This window comes from Chlamydotis macqueenii, chromosome 11 (genome assembly GCF_036417535.1).
Source record: "Chlamydotis macqueenii isolate bChlMac1 chromosome 11, bChlMac1.mat, whole genome shotgun sequence".
Classification (NCBI taxonomy): domain Eukaryota; kingdom Metazoa; phylum Chordata; class Aves; order Otidiformes; family Otididae; genus Chlamydotis; species Chlamydotis macqueenii.
This window is the reverse complement of record NC_141566.1, coordinates 20558646-20584506: the sequence shown is the minus strand read 5'-3', so window position 1 is coordinate 20584506 and position 25861 is coordinate 20558646. Positions and strand designations below refer to the sequence as shown.

Here is a 25861-nt window from a genome sequence, read left to right as displayed (position 1 = left end):
AGCTGTTTGAATTCCCATACCTGTTTGGGTGTGAGAAGCATCCAAGTGTGAATAATTCTCCAGGCAGATGAGGTTTTTGTGGTTGTGTTGCCAGTGTCTGCACTAGTTCATCCCTGTATCCCCTGTAACACGTTTTGAAAGTTTCAGCCAATCTCAACCAAGCTCGACAGAACAATTTGTTGTTCCTTACGCTGCGATTTTAAAGCTGCGTGTAGAAATATCTGTGCGCAGTATTGGTTTGCCAGTACTGGGGTAACGTATGCTTGTGGTGTGCCAGCACTGAAAACCTGAGAACTGGAACATGCAGGCAGTGAAAGACAGTTTACTGATGAATCCAGCTAATGGAGTATTGATTCAGACCTAGGTAATTACATTAAATAGGAGGGGGAAGGTACAAGTTTCTATTTTTGGAACAAAAAGGAAGAATAATACAGACTATTGCAGGAAGAGATTAGCTTTTCCCCATTAAATGAAAAAAAGTATTGTTCCACTCGTGAAATTTAAATTTCTTGAAAATAACTCAAAAGCTCAGTGAGATACAGAAATTTTCTTGGTTTGTTCATGTGTTCAAAGTCTCAAACATCAAAGAAATTGTTGCCTCTGTAATGGTCCCTGTGAAGTACATTGATAATTCTTAGCCTTTTACTGAAAAATAGTTGCACTACTACTTACATGGTGTTTAAAATAACAAGGTATATACAACATCATGAAAATTTTAAGTTAGCTTTTAATTTTTTTCTAAGGCTGTAGATTTTTTTTTTTCTGGAAAGGATTATATTTTGTTCATTGTTTGTGTTCCATTTGCAAAATCTTCCTTACCTTGCAGAAAGGAGTAGCTCATTTTTTCTTTAGGATCCTCACTTGAAATCTGTACTGAATGATGTTGTATTGCGCTGTTAGCGAGCGCTGTACCACAGATTCTCTGTGCAAAGGAAATGTACGGAGTACCTCAGTGTAAGTTAAGAATGATTACTTTTTCCCTATAATGGAAAAAACTGAAAAACTTCTTTTCTCATTTGCAAGGCACAATTTCTTTCATAAATTCCCTGTAAGTTATTTTTCATACCACTCTGTGTTACAATATCAGTTGCTATAAGATGCCTGTATTCCTGAGTGATCATCTGTGATCAGTTATTGTTACAGATAAATTCATATGCATGCAAATATATATGTGTATGCACATCCATATTCATGTCATTGTTGACTAAGTTGCTTGAGCAGCCTTCAGCAAATTCGTGATAAAAATAGATGAATGAACTCTTCTAGTATTCTCATTAATGCCCATTCAAAAGAATCTTGTTACTAATTTGATTTTTGTATCCTTCTCTCTGAGTTGTCATGAATATATGTAACATATCTTTCCCGAATTGATATAATTTTTACATGGAACTACCAATTCTGCAAGAACCTAAGCAAAATGGTCAGTGTTGACGTTATATTTCCAAAAGATAAGCCTATCATTTATTCTCTGAACTTTGAATAATTCATCACTGTTTAAAGTTCTAATTTTGTTACATGCTGAATCTCTTATCCTCTATAATCTCGCATTTCTGCCTTATAATTAATTTTAAGAGTTAGTTAATAAAAAAAGATACTTCTTATGATTGGATGGTTGGTTCTCACACAAAACTTTGATTATAAAATAAATAGCAAAGTTTAGCTGCTCACAAGGCTTCAGTACCAAATAATAAACGTTTGTGGTTATTGATTATTGAGCAGTGTGCTGAACATGTGCGGCTTCATGACGTTTTGCTGCAAAAGATGCAGCACGTGAATAAAGATCAGAGAGTACTGGAGAGGTATAGCGTAGGCTTGAGGCATTTTATCCATGAAATAAACCCAGTGGAGTTCCCTAGATTGGCAACAGGAAATTTAAAGAAGAATTTGGGTGTAACTGAGGTATTTCTAAGAGGGATGTAACGTATCAGCAGTAGCCTGCAGCATGGCACCCACTGGGAAACAATTGCAGGCAGGCATGGTAACCACTAATGCAGGCAAAATTTGGTAACAACTTTTAAAAGAAAGCAGATTGTGGTCTAATATATTTTTGGAGGCAATATCTACGAGGTCATCCTTTGATCTTGTTTGTTTATCACGGTATCCCCGATCAGCATATTCTGCCTAGCTTGTTTTTGTGCACATATGGAAGAGGTCAAGCCACCGCAGATGTCTGGCTTCCATACACTGTTTTGGTTGACACCATATGCATATCAGTCCTTAATACTGAAGTAAAGTAATTGGAAACAGCTTATCTTCTGATGTGAAACAAAGCCACAAAATACACTAACTTTCTTCATCTTGTCATGTCTTGCTTTTCTGCGTGTCAGAAAAGAAACGCTGCCACAGCTTTATTTTCCTACTGGTATTTTTTCTGAGTGTTGACATTGAGGCTATTAAATATGCACAGATGTCAGCTTGACAGAGGACAAGTGGTGTATGGATGGTGCAGTACACCCAACACTTTAGTATGTTTGAGAAGGTTTCATTATTTCATGCTGCTGTAATATTAAAGGTTTTGCTCAAAAAAAAAAGAGGAAAAAAAAAAAGCATTTTGAAAGGGAGACAATTTTTTAAATGCAAATTCACTTCCAGGGAGTTCAGATCTAAACCCTTTGTGAAGAGAGAGTTGAGCAGAAAATGTGAATTAGAAGTGCAGTGGGAGAGCAGGTACGGACAGCTCAGAGGGATGCTGCTGGGGCTCAAAGGCAGAGCAGTAAAAGCATTCTCTTTCTGATAAACTGGAGGACTCTTTTAAGCACGGGTCAGGACCAGTCTCCTGGCTCTGAAGCTGATGATTCACTGCTTCCGCAGCAATGACTGTTGATGGTTCGGAGGTGTGAATGACCATGCTCCCCTCTGCAAGCGCAGTGAGACCGGAGATCTCCTCTTGGAGGCAGTCTCTTCTCTTAAAAGTTTCCTTTCTTAAAGCTGTTGTGAGAATGTGTGTTAAATAACCAAAGAGCTAGTTCAATGGTTCAGATCATTCAAAGCAAAAAGTAGAATATGTAAAACAGCTGATCCCCAATATATCTTCAGGCAATTTCAATATAGCAAATATCTCTTACATCTAGATCATGAATTTTGATCTAGAAAAACCAAAAGTTTGTTTTCACTACATATTATTTAATACAGTCTTAAAACATCATCCTTTCTATAATTCCTGCTACGCACCTCCAGCCTAGGTTACAGTTTTAAACAGTTACTTATTAAACAGAAATATATATATGATAGATAGCAAGGTATAGGTATTCAGACGATTTAAAAACAGAAAAAAATTCAAGTACTTGATGAATGAGTAATCTGAAACTGTGAATAAGACCATAATAAAGTTTTAGAAGTTAAAAAATAAATTAAAAATCTCTTCAATAGGCAGAGAAAATAAAAGGAACAAAACAGGAGAAAAAATATGGAAAAAATGAAATTAAGATAGTCCTTGAACATGGCCAGCAGACTCAAAGCGAGAGTGGCATGGTCTTTAAAAATACATTTGCATGTATCACAAAGTGAAACTTCTGTGTGTTGGAAGTCTCTCAGACCAATGGCCCAAGTCATCTGGGACCAGATGCTGTGATGGAGGCATTTTTGTTTGCATAAAAAGCACACTTCTTTATACTTGATATTATTATGGCAATAAGCAGCCTACATAATTGAACAGCAGATTCATGTTTTTACAGTTCTTAACCAAAGTTGCACTGATGATGTGTCGTCATGTGCTAGATCATGTTGTGGGACCACATTGTGTGGTGGAATGTAATTTAAAAATGCATTTTAAGAAAATGCATACTTCTCACACTGATTAGCTTGATAAATCAAAAAGCAAGTATCTGTTTAATGTTTTTAAATGCCTGTGCTATATGTAATGAACTTGTTTCTCATACCTTTTGTGGTTTAGATACTTGTATCATAGTTATATATTCTCACTCTCTCTCTCCATAGATAGATATGTATACATATCTATGTAGATAAACAGAAAAATTAAGGTGTTCCAGATAATTCACGCTCACCCAACTGGAGAGAGTATTACAGAATTTAAATCACGTTGACTCATTAGGATTAAGCAGACCAAGAAGGCTTTACGTAGTCTGGTCAGAGATCTGTAGCAAGAGCTACAACATAAAAGCTACTTTAAAAATGTTTAGGCGGGAGATAAGAACACTCATTAATTCTTGATCATCCTAATTATTTCACAAGAGAAGTGAGTGTATTGTGCGGTTTTAGCCTGGCCTATATTGGGTCAAGTCGTGTCCATAATCAGTGACCCTTCTGAGATCTGTGAACAACAGATTTGTGTACTGCCTGTCGTCTTCTCCTGGCCACCTTTTTCCCATAGCCATTTCAAGGGCCAGTCTAGCCATGTATGTTTTGTGTTTTCAGAGGAGATATCTGCAAGAATATAATTTCATCTTCTGCTATTGTCTAACTCAGTTCCTCTTACCAGGTGTCCAGTCCTTTGACTCTCTTAACACTTAAACAAAACTTTAACAAGTTATTTAAATACCATATTCTGAAAAAAAAAAATCTGTTTCAGTGGCTGGTCTTATGGTCTTTTTGAGTTAGATTTTTTTTTTAAAGGCAAGACGATCATGTTCTAGTTATTATCTGAAATCAGAAATGCCTGGCTTTTTTCAATAAAATTACTTTTCAAGGCACCTTAATTATGCTTGATTACATTTATACATATTAATTACAATGGAAATGCTCAAGCTTCTTCTGCAAGTTCAAAAATATAATGCAAATGTGAAGTAGTTAAATAAGGTTAAAATATTTAATCTTAGCACTATCTACTTAATGTATCTATTTACAAGATAATCGGAAGGTGTATGAAGTGCTTAGAAGCACTGTGACAAGATGCAAATTACAGACTCGGGAGACAAGAAAGAATTGTGACGCAATTTGCTCTGAAAGGTGGAGTAATTATAATGGCAGGGAGGACAAGGGGGAGGAAAGCTATGCACGGAAAAGAATCGAGGTGTTCCTGACAGTACGGTCTAATCTGTACTATGATGTAGCCTATTTGCATAGTATTACCATACCTATTAATAAATCCCATATTTTTATTTTTATGAAATATCATTGTGTGCTCTGCACATAAACCAGGTTATAATACTGCAGTTAAACTGCCATAATAAACTGATAGGCAAATTTTATTAAAGACAGGGAGAAGGACTGTTTTTATTATGAAGTGTTGCTAATTTACTGATTTAGAATGAGAAGAGCTTTTGAAGAAAAAGCTGAAGCAAATTTGGACAATGTTTTAATTGAACTGCAGTCCCCAGCCATTAAGATGAAATGCATTTTCTTAATACATTTACAGTTTGCAAAACAGCGGGGGCTAGGATTTTATGTATTTTTCAACTATATAAATTATTTAATATTTTGGGTGAAATAGAACATATCCAGATGTGCCCTCTATTTTTTCCTTTCCCTAATGCAAAGCAAAGCAAATTTATTTAGTAAGCGAGACTTCTTTTTGTAATTTGGGAAATTTGTCCTGATTAATATCAAACCCGGTGTGATCTTGTGTGTTAATACACTTTGGTGTGCATGTCCAGGACAGCATGTCCTGGCTGTAAAGTAACTGGAATGGCTATTACAATAGTAATTCCTCCAGACATTTACTGCAGACAGAGAAGTTAAACTGTGCAGGAGTGCGGTTTTGTGATAAGACATTCTGAGAATTGGGTCACGTTGGGTTCAGTTGCCTCTCACTCCTCACTCTTTGCTCACGGTGTCCGATTATGATCACTGCCCAATTAAAACTCTGCTGTACAGTGACAACTCTGATGCTGTACGAACTACAGCTGACACAGTTTCCTTCATAAAACAGACTCTGTTTCTTTGATTTTTTTTTTTTGTTTAACTGTTCATTAAGTGTTGTCAAAACTTGCATTTTATTATAATCATTGTCCTGTTTTTACCATTTAGGAATAGTTTTAGGTTCCAGTCTCTAGACCTGAACTTGTACGCTGATTCCTTTGATCACTGATGGATTTTGTTAGTTGGTTTTAGATGGAGGACACTTTTAGGCATCATAGACGACTGGTTTTAGGTTAAGATTGGAGAGAGGTGCATTTGATGGATGGACTATTAGATGGTTAAGGAACTGGCTGGATGGCCACACCCAAAGAGTTACAGTCAGTGGCTCAGTGTCCAAATGGAAGCCGGTAACAAGTGGTGTCCTGCAAGGGTCTGTACTGGACCAATACTGTTTAATAACGGCATAGACAGTGGGATTGGGCGTGCCCTCCGCGAGTGTGCGGACGACACCAAGCTGAATGTTGCAGCTGGGATGTTGAAGGGAAGGGATGCCATCCAGAGGGACCCTGACAGGCTTCAGAAGTGAGACCATGTGAATATCACAGAGTTCAACTAGGCCAGCTGCAAGGTCCTGTGCTTGGGTCAGGGCAATGGCCAGGATCAGTCTAGACTGGGTGATAAACTGAGCGAGAGCAGCCCTGCGGAGAAGGATTTGGGGATACTGGTAGATGAAGAGTTGGATGTGACATAGTAATGTGTGCTTGCAGCCCAGAAAGCCCCGATAAAAATATCACCACAAAATGTTAATATCTACCTGATGAAATAAAATAAAGCTTTATAAATACAAGTACTTTAGAACTAGTTTTTTTACTGTGTTTTCTGTCAGCCTCTTCACCTTGAAAAACATACCTCCAGAAAGGAAACTTTTAAAAGTGCATTTTCATGGTTTTAATTTTTATTTAAGTGTTAGACCTATTTATGCTGAAATTGTAGTACATGATTATTTTAGATTTTTGCTTTTATTAAACAGGCTGTGTTTGCCTGGTTTTAGTCACTTAGTGCTAAATGACAATACGCTATCACAAACACTGCAATTCTCATTGCGAAGCTGTGGCCTTTGCAGGAGCAGCGCACGCAGCGACGTAAACAGCAGGGAGTTGTGAGATCTCATCTGGCACGTTGTGTTTTCCCAAAGGAGATCCCAAAAGCCCAGAGCTGCTCTGGGGAATTTCCTTTCCCAATCACCTCGGAGCCCCGCGCTGCAACCGTGCCCCAGGGAGACAGGTGGGGAGAGGTCTGCGAGAGCGTTTAGTGAATATCGTTAACATTCTCAAAATATCACCTCCAGAACAAGCTGTGTGTGCATCCATGTGTTTATGCACACTTATACGTATTTATACATATATTTCACTGACTACTTACATGAATGACAACATCAAGAAAAGGTACCGTAATTAAAAATAAATCTATTTTTAAGGCAAGTTAAAGTCATTACTTATGCAATATAAGCTGTTTAACTGAAATTACATCCTGTGTCAAATAAATTTCAATATGCATACATTTATTTACCTCTGTATGTCCCATTATAGCAAAACAATTTCATTTTATTAGTACGCTTAAGTATATAATTCTGGGGGTGGGGGGATAGCTACAGAAGAAATAAACTCTTTTTGTATTGCAGATATTTCTTGCTCTGCTTGTGATCTTCAGGTATTAGTGTTTACAAAAAAAATTGATTAGCACTCATCATTTTTTCCATTGTACTTGTTATTTTTTTTATCTCAGTGTTTGCTACAATAACTTGGCCTATTTTATCTTAGTAGACAAAATTTTCATAGCTAGTTTTATTAGCATAAAACACTAATTTCTGATTTTGTTACATACATGCAATAAGATATGAAAACACCCTAAGCCATAGCTGAAGAATTTTTTTCATTCCACTTCTCTGAATCTGTAAAAACACAAGTGTTATAATGTCAAATGGATAAAAACCGTACTCTGTTTCCCCACTGTCTCTTACCGATAGAACTTCAAACTGGAATGTATGTACAAAACAAGAGTGTTTTTAGCTGGAATGGTCGCACAGAGAGCGGGAGGGTTCATTCTCACAGTCTATTTAGCTGTATTTGCATTTTGGGCTCTTGACATGAAAAGGAAGAAACATCCGTTTGGACACAGATTTCCTATTTTTCCATTTCCAGTATGCAGTTTTAACTGTATGGAATATTCAACAATGTATCTCTCACATCCTGTCTTCTGCTCTGCACTAGTAAAAACAACAGCCTATTTTGAGTTGTTAAAAAAAAAATAAAGCAAACCAACAACCCTGGTATTCTCTCCCACCTTCTGACTGCTAGTGCTTCTGACAAGAGCCACCTGTTTTTTCTGTACTGGGGGGGTGGGGGTGGAAATCAGCTGCAAAAGCCCTGGAGGTGGTCTGTCCTGTCTCTTCCCTCTTGCCGCCCTACACTACCCCTAATCACTGGACCACTGAACCGGGCATCTCAGCCTGAGCAGCGGAGAAGAACTAGGGGGAGGGCAAGGATTCTCCCTCATAGTTTGAAAATCGAAGAATTAGAGAATGAAATTGCTAAAACTGAAAACTGTGTTTTACAGGCAGCAAGCAGCCTTATCCCTAAACCCGCCAGTTGTACAGCTCACTAACAAGTGTCGCTCTAAGCACAGCTCCAGCTTGGCATTATTACTAATGATATCCTTCTATAATAAGCTTGTCTGGCTCTGATCTCACATTTGCATTTAATTTCTACCTCTTGAAATCCTCCTTTCCACCTCCTGTCATTGAACAGGACACCAGGAATTGCTGAGCTCCAACCTAAAACACGCTACGCGATCAGTCTGTCGCTGCACAAATCAGTCTCTGTGTAACTCGTGCGTGTGTGAAGGTAATGATGCTGTCATGTATTACACTTGGTAGATACACAGAATTTTTACTGTTTCAATGGTGTTTTTATGTGAAGAAGCTTAAGTAAGCATTTAATAGATTTACCAGTCACATTTTCTGGTTTGAGATTTGCTGTTACCGTGGCCCTTTGCTCCAGCAGGTCCCTTTCTGCAGTGTACCTGCCAGGCCAGTTCCACTGAACTGGAGTGTAGCTGGCTTTCCTCCACTTTCTGTTCTCACTGAGCGGTTTCGTCATCCAGATTTTGTGATAATTTGACAAACTGTGTGGCTCTGTAGTTGTTTTAGACAGCCGGCGTTTAGTGTCACTTTAGCAGTCAGTATTTGTTCTCTAAACCTCTATGTCCATTTCCATGAATAAGACTACTTTGATAAAAGTGACTGTGTCACAACATGAAGCATCATGAAACAAAACCAGGGAATGGAGCAAACCTCGCTTGGTTTTTTTTCTTTACTCTTGGTATGAAAAATAATCCTGCCTATGCTAATAGCACCCTCTTGTCCCTTTCAGAGATTTTTTTTCTTTTCTTTTCTTTTCTTTTCTTCCTTTTTAAACCAGAAATTATACCTAGGATTCACTGTGCAAGAAAGAATTCACCTGCCAGGAGACAGAACTGTGCAGGCTCAGGAGCAGTATGTCTGTGGTGTCTCACAACAGCAGCACAGATTTAACACAGTGCGAGCAGAATATGGCTGCGAAGACTGAAGTCTGATATGATAGCCGTGATAATTATTTAGTCTGGCAGGTTTGAGAGTATCTCGGTTTGCATCATGCAGATGAGATGCCTCCAGGATTTAGAAGAGATCTGGATACTCGCAGCGTCGTGTATGTAGAGCATTATCATACCCTGCAACTCCTCCATCCGTGTTTTCGAGCACGTTCACTGAATCATAATCAATGCAGTTTGAATTTGTGTGTGTACCCACCTGTTTGCTCTTTTCTCCTCTGGAACCATCTCTCTTATATCCCACCACCTTGGCTGCTGGCTAGGGAAGCCCGAAAGGGGCCGTGGCTTCCGTCAATGGTTTTCTAACGCGCTGCCACAGTGGGGCTTGCGGGGCTCTGAGGCATCCGAGTTTCGGCCTGGCAAACAGGTTGCAAGGAGGTGAGCTGGGGCGCAGCCAGTTAGGATGAGGTGCTCAGAGATGGTAATTTCAAGGATTCTTCTTAACCACTTTTTCCCAATTTATAGTTGTTTCATTTAAAAATTAACATTTTAGTTTTGAGGCAAGCTTAAATTAGAGCAGTACAATACCTGTCTTCTACGGAGGTATTGATTCACTGTCATTTTCGTAATATTTTTCTCTTCCCCTTTCTGTCTTGCTCAGTCTCAGCTAAACCACTAACTTACATCGGCACTTCCACTGTGCTGAAAAATTTCCTTTCATCTTCTGATTATCTTTATGGACATATTTTATCTCTGCTTTGCTATATTTTAAATTTTATATTGACAGTAATTGAGGTTGCCATCAGCATGTTAATTAATAAACTTTCAGATGGAACAAAGAACTTACTAGGTGGATTTCCTCAAACACATTTTCTGTTTAATCCTCTGTGTTTTCCAATGACTTGAGCAAGATCACTCCAGTTGATTACACTTGCTCGTATCTAGCATACTTTCTTCAGAAGTCAGGCATTTACTCTCTGGTAAAGTTGTACTGGCTTTTATAGATTCACCGGTCAAACTGTTTCCTTTCCTGCTTAGCTTTTCTTGAAAGTCAACTGACAGGTTTCCAGAGCTTTTATCCAATAATGAATTATTGGGAAAAACATTTTCTGCTTGTTTCCCTAGGGATAAGCAAGGCTGGACTTGGAAATAAAACCGGGAGGATCTGGTTTATCATCCTTGTAATGAGTTGTTGAGTGTGTAAACTCTTTTTGAGGGGAAACCGAGCCCTGCCCAGCTGGCTGCTAGCTGGTAAAGGCATCCCAGTACACCCACTCACTCATCATCTTGGCATGAGAGAAAAATAGAGCAGTAGAGGTAGTTCCTTCAGTGCTTCAGTAAAATAAAGATTTGCTGCAAAATGTTATGTGAATTTGAGTGAATTATTTAATGTATTTGAGCTGAGATATCTTTGTGCTTGTTACCTGGGTCCAAGTGGGGAATTGGCTTAGTGCTAAAAGGACAGAGACGTGGTTGAAGGAATGGGGATAAAGGGAAAGTGGGCTTGTGTGTGGAAAACTTGGCTTTGATTCAAACATCCCTCCCCTTAGAACAATGGAAGAAAATCCCTTGAGAACTGTTAAATATGAAGCCACTGTCACTGGGTGAAGTCTCCGAAGCACTAATAGCTGTTACTACATGCCTGCTCTGCTCTCGCATTCTTCCGTGTGCAGTCACTGGGAGCAGGAGTACCGCGTCTTTGCTCTGACTGGTTTGGCTGTTCCCATATTCCATTGCACGTGGGACAGCTGCGCACCAACAATAGCGGTGTTCAGGAAGGAATCTTCCTGTAAAAGCCTGTCACCAAGGTGTCATGGTTTAGCCCCACTCAGCAGCTAAAATCCCACACAGTCTCTCACTCGCTTCCCCCACAGCGGGATGGGGAGCAGAATCAGGAGAAACTCGAGGGTTGAGACAAAAACAGTTTAAGAGAACAACAGAGGAAAAGAAAACTGAGGTAGAAAACAAACCAGACCACCAAACCACCCCAGAACATACTCAAGCATGTGATTTCCAATACAATGGCTCACAGTGGATCCTGATACCCCAGCTCCTTCCCACGTAGCAGAAATCTCTCCTTAGCAACTACTCTACTTTATACACTGAGCAGGATGTCACAGGGTATGGAATAGCCCTTCGGCTGATTTGGGTAAACTATCCCACTGTGTCCCCCAGCCTCAGGTGCCACTGGCTCCAGTTCCTCTCCCAGCTCAGGTGAAAATTAGCTCTGTCCTAGCTGGAACCAGGACACAAGGCCATCTAAAATTTTCTCTCTTATTCACACCATAAGTGAAAGGGAACCTCTGCTAAGGCTAAGTTGTTACAAGTTAATAGAGGGACTGACACAAATCTAAGTGAGATCCAGTGTGACAGGACTGCCTAACCTCGCTGTTTTGTTCATGTAGGTGACAACGCATTATTTCACTTAATTGTGTATCTTCTTCTTTTCCCTCAGAATTACGGTTTGGAGACCGAAAACCTGAGAACTCTGTCTCACAAGCTGAATGCCTCAGCCAAAAATCTTCAGAACTTTATAACAGGTAGAAGGAGGAGTGGCCATTATGATGGCAGGGCCTCCAGACGGCTGCCAAATGATTTTCTTACCTCTGTAGTTGACCTGATTGGTGCTGCCAAGAACTTACTAGCCTGGCTGGACAGGTAATTTACTATTCCTTGACCCTTTATGCATGAAAAGAGTTCTTTGGGTTGTTTTGTATTCGTTCTTTCTTATTCTCTTGCACTCTTTTATTCTAATGTTAAAATGGCAGTTATGGGATTTTAGCTCTAAATTTTGATTTGCGAAATGTAGTACCCATTTCTGTCTGGAGGGTGTTGAAGTTTTCTCTAGTTACTTTTTCAGATTCTTTTCAGTCTGATAGTATTTTGTGTTAAACAAATACTGTTGTGCTATTCTAAGTTGACATCTCACTGCCGCAATTGGTAATGTCATCAGTAATTTCAGAAAGTAAGGTAAGGGAGAAAAGACTGTGGAGGTTGAACAGTCCTTCAGCCATCAAAAAGACACACAAAAAAAAAGCTGCAGTTGTGCAAATCAACTGAAAATATTAGCAGTAAATTACAGTTCTTGCTTAGGCTGAAAATTAAACTTTCTTATTAGATTTTTTTTCTCAAGAGTAGGGTTGATGTATTAAGTATAGTTGTGGTGTTGGGTAATGCTCAACAACCAACCACTGTTGTTTTTGGTTGTTTTTTTTTAATTTACAAATTGAGAATTTGATTAAAAGTATCTCTCTGAATAAATGTAGTTAGAATTTTGACCGTGGAAAGTCAGAAACCATAACATATAATAGCGTCAGAGCACTTAAGTTTTGTTCCTCTTTCTTTGGAGCTGTAGCAACGGATAGCTTTATCTTGAATCTGGACGCTCTTGAACGTCTAAATGGCACCTTAGAAATCACAGTGAGAGTGAATCACTCTCCTTTTACAGGATTTGTATAATCCTGGTGACATCTTCCTAACCTAATGCCAGCAGTCATATTCTCTCAGGCTATGACCTTGTCAGTTCTTATAAATTCACGTGGAGTCATTCAGCTAGAATTTGGAAAGCCTGAAGAAAATCCAAGTGTGCAGGAAGCTGTTAGTGCCTAAGTAGGCATTACTTTGCTATCTGCATTAAGGTGTTAACTGCTGCTGAAAAGTGATGGCATACTAGAAGTGCTGTCTTTCTAATGAGCTGTACAAAGGAAATCTGCACTACTTATAATTACTTGGAAGCTGCTATTTCCACTTTCCATAAGAATGATAATTTCTATGTTCTGGCAAAACCCGGTTTACATCCTTCCTGCCTACCTTGCTTCTTGTATCAAAGGCATATTGTACAGCAGTTGTGTAACTCGCTGCTGGAGATTGTCACCATTAGGTGTCTCACATTTCTGTGGTGTAGAACTCATCTACATATATTTTATATATGTCTGCTTATACTGTAAACAGGAGTTATAGTCCTTAATGCTCTATAAACCTTCACAGGTCTCCATTTGTCAGCGTTACAGAATACTCACTGCTGAAAAACAACATCGTTCAACTGTGCCTGGAATTAACAACCATTGTGCAACAGGTAGGAGTGGTTATCTTTTGTTCTGAAACCTCTTCATACTGGTGCTTTAAACCTGCAATAGTAAAAACATTGCTAAGCTTTTATCTCACCAGAAAAATTGTGTAGGATTACCTCTCTGTTCTTTGCATGTTCTCTTTCTCTGGGACTGACAGGAACATTTCTGGGCTTTGGTTATCCTCACACAAGTGGATAGATTGAAGGATGGTGTGAAGTTAAAAATAATATGCTTTGTTTTCAAGTGGACAATTTCATGTCAGGTTATCTCCCACCATTCAAGTGTTAAACAAAAAAACAAAGCCACAGTGGGGAACAGCTCAACTACTGCTAGTGTTTTTTTATAGATTAAAATATGAATGATCAAACATCTTTCAGGGACAAGTTCTTACAATACATAGAAATATATCCAGAACCTGTACTGTGGCTTCTTAACTTAGAGGAGAGCCAGTTACATGAAAATTGGCGTGAAATATTCATCGCAGTAAACAAATATGGAACAAATAAGGATAGTAGTATTATCATCACTGACATTCATTACTTAATTGTAATGTAATGTAATCCACAGGAAATTAGTTTTACAAATATTTACAGTGAGCTTCTCTTCTTGTGAGTGTATAAAAATATTGATGAGACAAAATAGTGTTATTGGAATACATGGAGAGGTTAAAGGACAGGCAGGGCTATCTTGGAATGAAGCAGAAGAGAATGATGAAAGCACTGTAGGAGGGAAAGCAAGAAGAAAGCCGAGCTAAAGCTGTAGTTTTGGTCCTGCCTCCAATGTGCAGGGCTCCATTGCCTGTATCTGTCCTGTACTGGCACAGTTTTCCATGTAACCTCACAGTAGACCAGTCACAGAACTCATTTAGTTTAAGACTTCCTGGAGTAGTAGCATTCTGCAAACTTTTTTTTTCTTTCTTTTTTTTTTTTTCCTCCTTCTCTCTTCTTTCCTCTTCAATTTTGTTTTGGTTCTTGGGGGCAAAAAAAAAGAGCTAAGGCTCATAAATAATGAGTCTGTATTTTACACTGTTATCCTTCATTTATAATATTTGGCTTTATTCCTCATATAAATTTTGTCCCTTATGCATTTTTTTTTTCAGTGAAAAAAAAAAAAATCTCTATTCTTAGTTTAAAATTTCCTGTGTAGGCATTTACTTATTTATGTATCTTTATGAAGCTTTCTCTTACACTAGGCTATTTTTCTCTTAGCACTAGGCTATTTTTGATTTACAGACCAAGCAAAGTGAACTTCTCTACAGTATAAAGAGTTCAGATTCTGATTCCACCCTTCAGCTGATGTTGCACTTTGTTTGTGTGAGTTTGACTTTTTTCCTTGTGGTCTAAGTGGAAAATGGTATAATTTTGAATTGCTGTCTCAAGTTCTGTTGTTCATTTCAGTGCTTTTGGCAGATGAAGTTCAGTTCTCCTCTGCCAGCAACAGTTTGTTTCTTTTTTTTTTTTTATACTTCTTCAACTCCACTCCACTCCCAAAGCTGTCCTCCTTTTGACAGCGTGAAAACAACCTCTCTTCTAGCATAAACTCCCAGACATTCCAAGATGAAAAATGCTTAGTTAGTTCTTCAGGTCAGTTACAAATCAAGTTTTGTCTTTTCCTTGTCTTATTGTCAGATCCTGGGTTTTTGATCGCCATCTATTAAGATCTTTTTACAGTATATTAAACTTAGTGCCAGAAAGAGCAGATTAACCAAAATCCTTCATAGGGAGACAGTTTTGCTGTTACTAAATCTGAGGAAAATTGATCTTAATGTGTGAAAGCAGAAACGTCTCACCTAAACCAGAATTGCAGTCTTAACTGTAGGCTAAAAATATGAACTGAAAGGCATAACTGATAGAAACCTAGATCTCAGATCCTTTCAGGTACGCCTTGTTTTATGAATGATGTAATTTTAGGTATCTAACTTAGCGTGACAGTAGCAGTCAAGGCTGTGCATTTGGCACATTAAGCGAGGAGTGTCTTCAACCTGAAGATTTATTTTGTGCAAAATTAACATGCTTTTTGTGCATAACTTACAGCTGCCACTCAAGGTGAGCTTCCTTCTACATAGAAAACATTACTGTGTAATCTCCGTTTAACAGACACGCTGCTTCTGGATCTTCTTGCTAGGATGTACTGTATGTATCTGAGGGACGTACCCTTCAATCTCATAAGGAAGTAGATTTTTTTTTTAGCTTTTAGGTCATATTCTTTGTGTGAGTGCAAAGATGAGATCTTCAAGCAAAATTTAAAACAAACAGATGAACCACAATGTTAGATATCATTTACATACCATGTAAATGCTATGATGAATAAGCTGTCACTTGTTTATCTGTGAACAATATGTTCTCATACTGGTCATAAGAACATGGATCTTTAGTTTTAGGGAAGTTTTATATCTGTCCATTTATGCTTGGGAATGTACTTTATTCTACTGGGTTTTCTCATCTCTCACGATCTCACCTTCACTGAAATAAGTAGGGAAACTATCAAAGAACAGCATTATGCAGAAACATTCTGATTTTGAGGTGCGATGTCCCGTCAAAATGTGTTGATGACAATGTGCAAAACAAGCATGTTAGATCAGAGTATTGCAAATGTTTGAGCTCTCTGTTGACTTCATTTTGAAGAGAGGCTCTAGCTTCAAGGCAGACTAGCTCTCATTTTTGCACTGCAAATGAATCCCCACCAGGCTAACTTAACTGGATGTGGATTTGCTCGTGCTATAGTGTCAAGGCTGCCCTGGGGGAAAGTAACTGGGATAACTGGGGAAGAATAAGTTTGGAATTTTGTTCATAAAATGTAGCCATTGGTTAATTTTTTAATTCAGTAGAGCTCATTAGTTCTATTAGAAGTTGGTTTTCTGATTTTTTTTTCTGATTATGTAAAAAATGTTTAAACCTTTGATAGATGCTTTTGACAGACGCATTAAACTGCATGAGCAAACATCCAGTAAACAAAAAGTTTGTCTGTGTCTCAATAAACAATGTTAGCACAACTCAGATTATTTGTTTCCAACAAAAACCAAACAAAACTTTGCTTATTCTCCCCTTTATTCATGTTTAATTAACCTCACTGAGATAAATTCAGAGACCGTATCACAGATTTTTACCCTATTTTTAGACAAATACTTCATGTTTAGTGTGAAGCATGTTTTTAAAGCTATCTATTTGTACTGCAATTGATAGAAATTGTTGTTTCTTAGCAGTTTCCTGTACCTGCTCTCAGGTTTAAATTAGCCCTCCTTCGAGCAGGTGGTTGGACTAGATAACCTCTGAGGTCCCTTCCACCGGAATTATTCCGTGATTCAGCAACTGCCGTTAAAAATGTGGGTGTTATTTTCCGTTTGAACTTTGCAGACTTCAGCTTTCAGCCCCTCAATCTTATTTTGCTTGCATTTGCTAAAGAACATTTTGTTAGGAAACATCTGTTCACTGTTTTTTAAATATAGATTATGATCAGGTCTTTACCTTAATTAAACCAAGTAAAATAAGTTACTTTAGTGTATTTAGCAGTATAGTTGCCTAATTTTGGAGCAATCTCATTCTTTTAAATGTGTGAATTCCAGAAGAGTGTTTGATTTTATGTATGCAAGCAATATACTTTTAATATTTTTGTCATATCCACCATTCAAAGGTTGCGGTAGATCTTTATCGCAGTGTTACATTGGAAACGACATTCAACTGGCAAACCCCACAAGGTTTTACGTTCTCTTCCAAGCTGTTTCTGTTTCTTTTCAGTTGTTGACGTAACTCATGCTGTTTTATTGTACCAAGTTAATGAACTAAATATCTTACATGTATTAGTATTTTTATGTGTTAGTTAACTATCCTCAAGAGTTGTCATAAAACATTCTTTATGGTATCTGCAAATTTCAGTAGTACTTGCACTTTTTTTCTTTCGGAATTATAAACTAAAATTATGAACGTAGTGTGGGTGAGCACAAGTCCTAGTGACCTTTTCTCTTTATGAATATTCAAAAGAATGCTGTTTTACTTTATCAGAGTTATGAAGATGTACTGTACTTTTGAAAGGTAGGATGATCTGGATAGTGGGGAAGCTGGCTTGTATGCAATACTGCTGCTGTGACTGTTTTTGTAATTCTTGTATTTTACCGTCTTACAGAGGGGAAACAGAATGCAGCTACTAATTTTTTAAAGAATTTTTAAAACTCTAAGAAAAAACATTTTTCACATGTCATCTTACTTATGGAGGATGTAGAAAAATCTCTATTACTATTCTTTATTTTCTAAGAAAAATAGATGAAAATTCTATAAATGTTAGTCCTGAATGATTTTTTTTTAATGAGATCCCTAGTGCATTGCTATGTATCAGAGAAAAAATAAATCAGAATAATATTGTGACCTACATATCTTAATATTTTAGAATATTATTGCAAGTGCTTTTAACCTCTCAGTTGAACTAGTCTGATGTACTTTAAAAAAAAAAAGTCAATATGCATCTCTTTTGGAAAGAATCCCAAAGCCATTAACATTTTTAATGCTAATGTAATCTTGAATGTGCAACATAAGTATAGCTGACATTAATTCTGCTCTACAAAGCAGTAAAATTTCAGTTTTACTATACATAAGTCCTCTATTTTTTGACCTGAAGTAATTAAGTTTGTTCAGAATGAAGCTCATATTGTATGTTCTAGCACAGAAATTAAAGGAATAATTTTAAAAGGAGCATTAGCTCTGAAGTAAAGCTGTAAACCCTGCTGTGAACATTTTGTTCTCCTGGTACTTGGAGGGTTAAAAGGAGACGGTGGATGTGCTGTTTGAAGTGTGTAAAACTTGCAGGAAAAACTGCCTTGGGCATTGCCAACCGAACTGACTAATTGAATTCTCTTTTTTTTTTGTGCTGTAGAAAATAACAGTATGAATATAGAAGTAACATCAAAGGGATAGTTGACCATGAAATGCTAATATAAATTCTTCTCTGTGTTCCTTGACACTCACAATCTTCTGACTTTAATTTCCTTATTCTGTAACAGTAGTCTTCAAAGTGTATTCACTTAGAGAGTAATTTCTCTACAGAAATGCCAGTCCTCCAAAATAAACGTGACCCTCGCAGTTGAGGGTGTGAGAGTTACCTGTTCCCCAGGACGGAGCGGCTGGGACAGGCTAACGTGGCTCTGCCGCAGCCCCAGACGGGCTGAGGGACGAGGTCCTGGGAGCAGCACCCGGGAAAGGAGGGTCCAGAGCTGGGCACGGCCTGGGTGGATGGGAGGTAGCGAGGATTTGGGCTGCTGGGCACGAGGAGCAGAGATCTGACTATTTCTCTCGCAAAGAATACCACAGCCTTGCTGATAGCATAGCTGATCTAGTTCTCGCGTAAATGGAGCGAGGATGTTGGAATTATTTCATAGGAAGTTTAAGGCAATTAATTGTTATTGCTAACATAATTAAGATCCAGGAAAGGGAAAATCTTGAGAACTATAGGGAATCTTAAGTAACTTTCGGGGATCTTTTAGATATATGAGTAAGATAGATTTTACTTAAAAACTCATTCAAAGAAGAAAAGGCAAATAAACAAACTTGTTAAAAATACATCCTGAAATCCTAATCTTGCTTTGTAGAAAGCTTTTTCCAATGTGACATAGCATTTGGAGAAGTATTTAGCAATTTCTCAACGTATTTTTTTTCTGTTATTAAACATTAATCCACCTAAATGCAAATAATGAGTGCCAGGGTAGCATTACAAACGAGACTCCTACCATAAGCGAGGCGAGGATGCCGCCCTGCCTGCTCCCCTGTGTGTTTTGTGGCGGCCTCTTCACTCCCCCCCTTGCAGGGCCCTGGGACTCCCGCCAGCCGCGGGGTCGGGATGTCTGTCTCCCCGAACACGGGGAGGTGCTGGGATACACCAGAAATATTGTCTCCTCAGATTTGGTTACAGAAAACACCCCTGTGATGACAGCGTGTCGCAGCGCGGGGGGCTGCTGGCCTGAGGTGAGCGGTGGAAGGTTCCGGAGCGCTGGGGCTGGGGGCGTGCGGCCCTGGCTGTGGCTGGCCTCAGAGGTGACCAAGGGTTTTGGGGAGTCTAGTCTAATTTCATTCTGTCTGGCAAACTTGAGTTTTCTATATTTACCTTTTAATTTTATGTTTTAGTAAAATACAGCTTGAGAGCCTGTGTGGATTTAGGAGTGCTGACTGGCAGGAGGGTGGGGTAGAGCTCCTCAGTGCGCTTGGGCCCTCTCCTGTAGGAAAGGGTTACGTACTGTCTGCCATGATGCTGTCTTGCTTTATAGAGGATTATACTGACGAAATCTTCAAAATTTTAAAAAGCAGTAGAAGCAGTAGATTTCTTTCAGGAATTTGTATGCTTTGTTTCGTGGAGGAAAAGTAATTTTCTAGCCACTGTAATATCACTAAATAAAAATGCAAGTTAAGGGAGTAATGACTCTTAAGTACTACAGTAGCAAAATGACTCCTCTAGCAGTTCAAAATCTTATGCAAATAAAGAGGTTGATCAGGAATATTGTTTTTCAGGCTTACTTTAAATTGGTTAATAGCAATGTTGTGTAATGGAAAGCTGGGATGGATTTGTTCTTTGGGAGGCCTTAAGGCAGGCCCTTGGATGTCCCTGGACCAGGGCTCAACGTGAGCAAGCCCATGTCCTTTCTCATCCTTTTTGGTGTGACTTGTGCCTTCTGGAGTCCAAAGTTAGAGCAGTTACGTGACTTCTCTCAAGAGGTGGGACTACTGCTGTTTCTTGTCTCTTGGGGATGGTGTAGACAGTCAGGGCCTTGAAGCAAAAGATGGAGTGAACCAAACTGACAGTGTGGACACACCACGTTTAACATCTTTAGCATTGTACTTCTTGTAAAAAAAATTCTCTCTTTACTCTTCCTTCCTGTGCTTTATAGTAACACGGTCTATCTAGTGGTAGGTCTGACACAAGTGCCTGCACCCCACCCAAGGTGTAGAACAGCTAACAGACTTTCTGCCTGATATAAGGCTAGGCCGTGTATCTCTCACTCTGCACATCATTGAGTTTGACATGCTAGATTAATTATATTCAATTTCTTTTTTCTCACTGTCAAGAATCTGTCCTCTCTGCCTTACATTTTTATTGGTGCTGCTATTGAGCACGAGAGTTTTGTGACCGTAAAGGGAAGAACAGATCTGTGAGGTTAATCAGCCACAAGAGAAGTCAAGTTTCCCAAGATTGTAAAGTAACCTTTTTGGACATGGCATAACTTGAGTGATCGTTTATCTTTACAGGTACTTCTGTAAGAGATAGTTATTGGCATAAAGCATTCTTTTCTTTCTTAATAGGAAATTTAAAATAATGTGCATTAATTGCTTTTGTTTTATTTTACCACAGGATTGTACAGTGTATGAAACAGAAAATAAGATTCTTCATGTGGTAAGTAATCTAAGTATTCTGCGTTGGTATTCTCTAATCCTACCCCATCCACTTAAATGAATTGTTAAAAAATTAAAGCTACCATAGGACAATAAAGTTCCTTTCTGTTTGACACAACTTCTATAAATTATATCAGTTGCTAAAAGTTAAAATTTTCATAAATAAGATCAAAGAGTTTAAAAGTTAAAATTTATGTTCAAGACCAGCAAGACAGAGATATCAGCTTACATGTTTTGTGACCCCCTGAAACCAATTTAGTGCAAGTTGGCTGTGCCTCCTACCAGCCAGTTTAATGACTGCCCCAGTGCTCTAGATTTAACACTCCAAAATGTCTTTTGTGGCATCAGTGTAAAGAAAGTGAGAGATTCTACCCAAACATTATTAATAAAATATTTTTTCGCCTAAGATATTACTTCCAGTTTCTCTGAAAGAGAAAGCTGGTGTCATTCACTTAAGAACCATTCCTTCCAAGCCTTTTTACTCTTTCCTAAATTGGAAGCCTTTCAAATTTAGGGCTTAAGAATCAGCTTTCTTCTGGTATTCCCTAACTTATGCCTGTTTATTTTAGCAGGCAAGGTCAGCAACTCCCTTCACTCTCCCTTTCTACACAGTTCCCTGGAGTACTGCTCTCTGTTATACTACAGTTAATTACAAATACATAATTATTGTTCTTAGGTTGTTTCAGAAGCTCCACAATACTCTTACTAGTTTAATACTCTTACTAGGATTGCTGGCATGGAATTCCAGCAATGGATCCATCAGACCTGGTGCATCACTAGCTGCACTGGTTGTCAGACTGAGCACTTTGTTCCTTCAGCACTCAAAAAATCTAATGACAAAGGGGAACTGAAGTTATTGATTAGATATTGGCCTTTAAGTTCAAATCCTGTATATTTTCCTGGTACCAGCACAGAAAACTTGTACAGACACTGACGTAGAGTTAAAACCTATGGTGAAAGGGAAATCTCAAAGGATTTGCAAGTTCAGATAAGCTTCTGACAAGCTCTAACCAAGTGCCCGACTCCCTCTTTTTTTTTTTTTTTTTTTTTTAAACCTTTTACACATACATTGCTTCCAGTGGGGATTAAAATTTGTTATGAAACATTGATGTGCTGTTAAATTCAGAAAGCATGCAGTGACTTTTAGGAAAAAAAAAAGCTTACTGTTGCAAATCTGATTCTGAAAAGAACTTCTAAAAGCCCCTGAAATCTTCTGGGATTTGGAGTGTGTATATATTTATATACGCATACATCCATACACATCTTTTAACCTACAATTCTAACTGCGTGTGACTTCTATAAATACATCTTTAACAGCAATATTACTTTTGACTTTCCTACTTGTTCTGGATTGAATCCTAAAAAAGTAGGAAGAGAAGAGTTTCTGGTTTTAAGTATTCCATAGGCTGAGTGGTGAAAGTGTGGTGAACCTGAAAGAGCCTGGACCCCAAGGCAGTAGAACTTGTCTTAACCTGAGCAAAATCAGCTGAAACTGCGTGATCCAGAGCATCCAGGCCCTGAGAAATCAACTTGTTTATCATCATAACTCTGGGTGAAATGAGAATAATCACCATCTTTCTCACAGCATCTTAAAAAAAAAAAAAATTGCTTCAAGGATACTGAATTCAAGAATGAGCTTTGTAAATTGTTCATTTTTTAATTATCTTTTTTATTTCTAAAAATAAAATAAAATTAAAAATGTACTCCAGAAAAGTAGTTGTGAAGCTCTAAAGTAAAATTTTACATTTGTAAGAGATAGAATCCATAACTCTTAAACATCACATGGTTTTTGTTTTATTTCTGGAAGCTATTAAGAACGGTGTGTTTAGAAGTAAAGACAGATTTATAAGATAGTGATCCATGATTGGCTTCCTTCATTGGCTACTGGAGAGGTAACTGAGGTGTAGGTTTGTTTGGAAGAGCTTCACGCTAGGGCTGCACGTGCTCAGATGTGTGATTGCAGGTGCCGAGTTCCATTCCCTCACTAGTCCTGTGACCAGGCTCTGTCTATTCTGCAACTCAGGTATTGTAGGAAAAGATAAATTATGAAGGAGTGATCTTCAGGGTCACTTAAACTGCGTGTTTCCTTTTTTTGAATATCTGTTTGGCAAAAATGTGTTTGTCAGGACTGCATTGATTCTTTAGACTAATACAGTATACTTGTGATAATTAAAAATTACAACCTGCTAGTTGTTCTTTCTCTCAGCAGTAAATACAGATCATTAACTTACATCCATTTTACAGACCCAGCAGTGGCTGCCATGCCAAAAATACTTTTTGTGACGTATAAGTTTGTGTGACTTGTTCAAGGCTTAGTGGCTTCCTAGAGATTCTGTTCCTGTAGTGGCCCATTGGGAGAAGTGTAATAAATGGGTTTAGGTGTTGTGTGGCCTGTAAAACTGCATGTAGAGTTCCTCTGCAACAGGTACTGAATTTCTCAGAACCTATTTTTGTTTGAGGTTTTCTTAAGTGCAGTAGTCTTGCGCCATCTGGAGAGCATGCACTTTGCTTTTCTGTGGTTTTGGAATTAGTATACAACTTTGGTGCTTTCTATTTTTTAATGCCAAAATTACTTTAGCATATGTTAATGTATCATCATAATATCAAACATTACTTCCTGACCATGTGCTAGTATTCCTAAATTCTGCTCGGTTGCTCCCATTTACAGTATCTCAGCCTTTGCATTATTTACAGTTGGTGTCAGGCCTCTTTTGTATCTGCTGAACTACTGTTACAGTAAATTGATGTTTTTAATTATTCTAACATAATTTTCTTGAATATTTTCCTGATGCTAAAATCCTACGTAGATTTTAGTTAACCTTCTGAATCATAGGGAGATCTTAAAGATTCATAAAAGTAAACTTGATTGAAAGCTTGTTTGCTGTTTATTTCATTCCAAAGTTTATTTACTGAAAAAGTATTTGTATGTACAACTGTAAAGTTAAAACATGACGTCAGAAAGTGGGAAGTGTTGTCTCTGGGATTTAGTCTGCATCTGATCTGTGCATATGATTTTAAATGTGAAGGTATAAGAGAGGGTCAGCCACCAGTTCATATGTACAATGGCAGCACAATACATTTTTTGAGCAAGCCGGTTTCCATATCTCTGGTGGGAGAAGACAGGACCCTAAAGTTTTCTTTAAGGGTTCTGGCCCAAAGCTGAAACTGCTAGAAATATTTCTGGGTTTTGGTGACCTTTAGATGCAGTCATGTGTACCTGAATGTGATGCTTTGCATCTTTCAGCCTGTACAAAATACAGATGCCACATCCAGTACTCCAGAGCTGTACTTGGATTTCCAGATGAGTAACTCTACAGTGAATGGAAAGAAAAAACAAAAACAAACCTATAAATGTAGTCAGTTAATTTATTCATTGCGACAACTTTATTTGTTTAACTTATATATGTAGCATCAAATGAGATGTTAGAAATCCTCATGCTTTTACAAATGCCTGAAATAAAACTTCCCTTTGGGGATTTCACTACCATTTGCTGTAATTAGGGAAAATGTGAGTATAGTCCCCAAAGGAGGATAGATGCATACAGCACAACTTTGACTGGAAGACCATTCTGAAATTCATCTAAATTAATGCTTTCAGATTAGGTGCAAATATTTTTGAAAGAATGCTTTAAGAAACACACACGATCTTGGGAATAAGTCTTTACACATGAAGATTCTCTGAGAGTACAGATCCGTTCCTTTCTGATTCTGATCCGTAGATTTACTATTAGTTTTTGATGGATAGCATTCATCTGTCAGCATCACTGCTACCATCTATGCAGTGGGGTTCCTACTTTGAAGGTGTTCCTGTGGATTGGCATTAAGATTTTTGAGATCTTTAGCTTGAAGGCAGGATAACATAAAATTATTGCATAGTTGTAGTGATCTAGAATCAGTTAAAGGATGTGTTCAAAGATGCGTGAGAATTTTACTTCAGGAAACAGATTAACTAAGGCACTTTTCTGCCAGTGTAATTTTTAACAAAAGAAAGACTTTCTAAGTTGTACAATGCAGAATTCACCTGGTTATCACTGTTGGTAGGGTTGCTCTCATTATTTGGTAGCCAAAATAGGTTATTAAATTGGCAAAAAAGGCATTAATTTTTACATATTTCACTTGACTTCCACTGTATTTTTAATGATATATTATAATGACAGATAAAATGAAGTTCATCAGGGTTGTCTGGGTTTTTTTTTAAAATGCATGCAAGTGCATAAGTTGGAGTGGAGAAGATAGTTTAGATATATAGATGTTCTCAGCGCACAGTAAAATCTTTCAATCAGGAGAACTGTACATTTTCTTGACATTTATGGATATTTTCTGTTCCTTTAACCTCTTGTACTTGAATTTAATATACCTGTAGTTTTTACCATGCTAAGAAGCAAAATTATCTGTTTATTCTCAGTTAGTTCTCAGAATAAGAACGTCTTCACTAGTAGTTTCAGTTTAATACAAGGAATTATATTGATTTGTTTTTCTTTGTAGTGTAAAACCTTGTCTGGGATTTGTGACCACATCATTTCGCTCTCATCTGATTCTCTGGTGTCACAGTCAGCACATCTTGAGGTAGTTCATCTCACCAGCATTATGCCCAGTGAGGGTTTGGTAAGTAGCAAAGCAGTTTAACATTTAACTGTTGGGATACAGACTACAAGCCTCGCTCTTCAGGGTGATTTCTTTCTTTAATATATCAAGAAACCAAAATATGTTTTCATGCAGTGTCCTGCTCTTTTGGTATGCAGAATCAGATTTCTGAAAGTGATTTAATTAGCGTTTATCTAAATAAAGGGATTCTAATTTTTATAAAAAATAAAACCTGTTTTACGTAGGGCTTCATGTGCAACTGGTAACTATACCAGCAGCTAAAGAAAAATTGTAGTCCTTTGATAGCCATAGTGCAGTTTTTGGAATGTACCAAAGTAATCCCCAAATACATACATATACAAATAAAATTAACTAAATATCATTAATTAACATGCTTTGGAAATGATTACTGGAAGGTATGTTTCTTGAGTTTGCATAAAAATGATTATATGTCTCCCTGATTATTCAATTCAAATAAAACTTTCAGTGTTGTCC

The 25861-nt window shown here is 37.9% G+C and overlaps 1 protein-coding gene across 1 annotated transcript in view; it reads left to right on the top strand.

Moving 5' to 3' along the window:
- LOC147599414 (connector enhancer of kinase suppressor of ras 2-like) overlaps window positions 1-25861 on the top strand; it is a 116443-nt gene that overhangs the window by 10706 nt on the left and 79876 nt on the right. The window contains exons 3-6 of the mRNA XM_086756690.1: window positions 11801-12003; window positions 13333-13420; window positions 20742-20783; window positions 25268-25387. Coding sequence (XP_086612816.1) covers window positions 11801-12003; window positions 13333-13420; window positions 20742-20783; window positions 25268-25387 — 453 coding nt within the window. The remainder of the gene's footprint in view (window positions 1-11800; window positions 12004-13332; window positions 13421-20741; window positions 20784-25267; window positions 25388-25861) is intronic.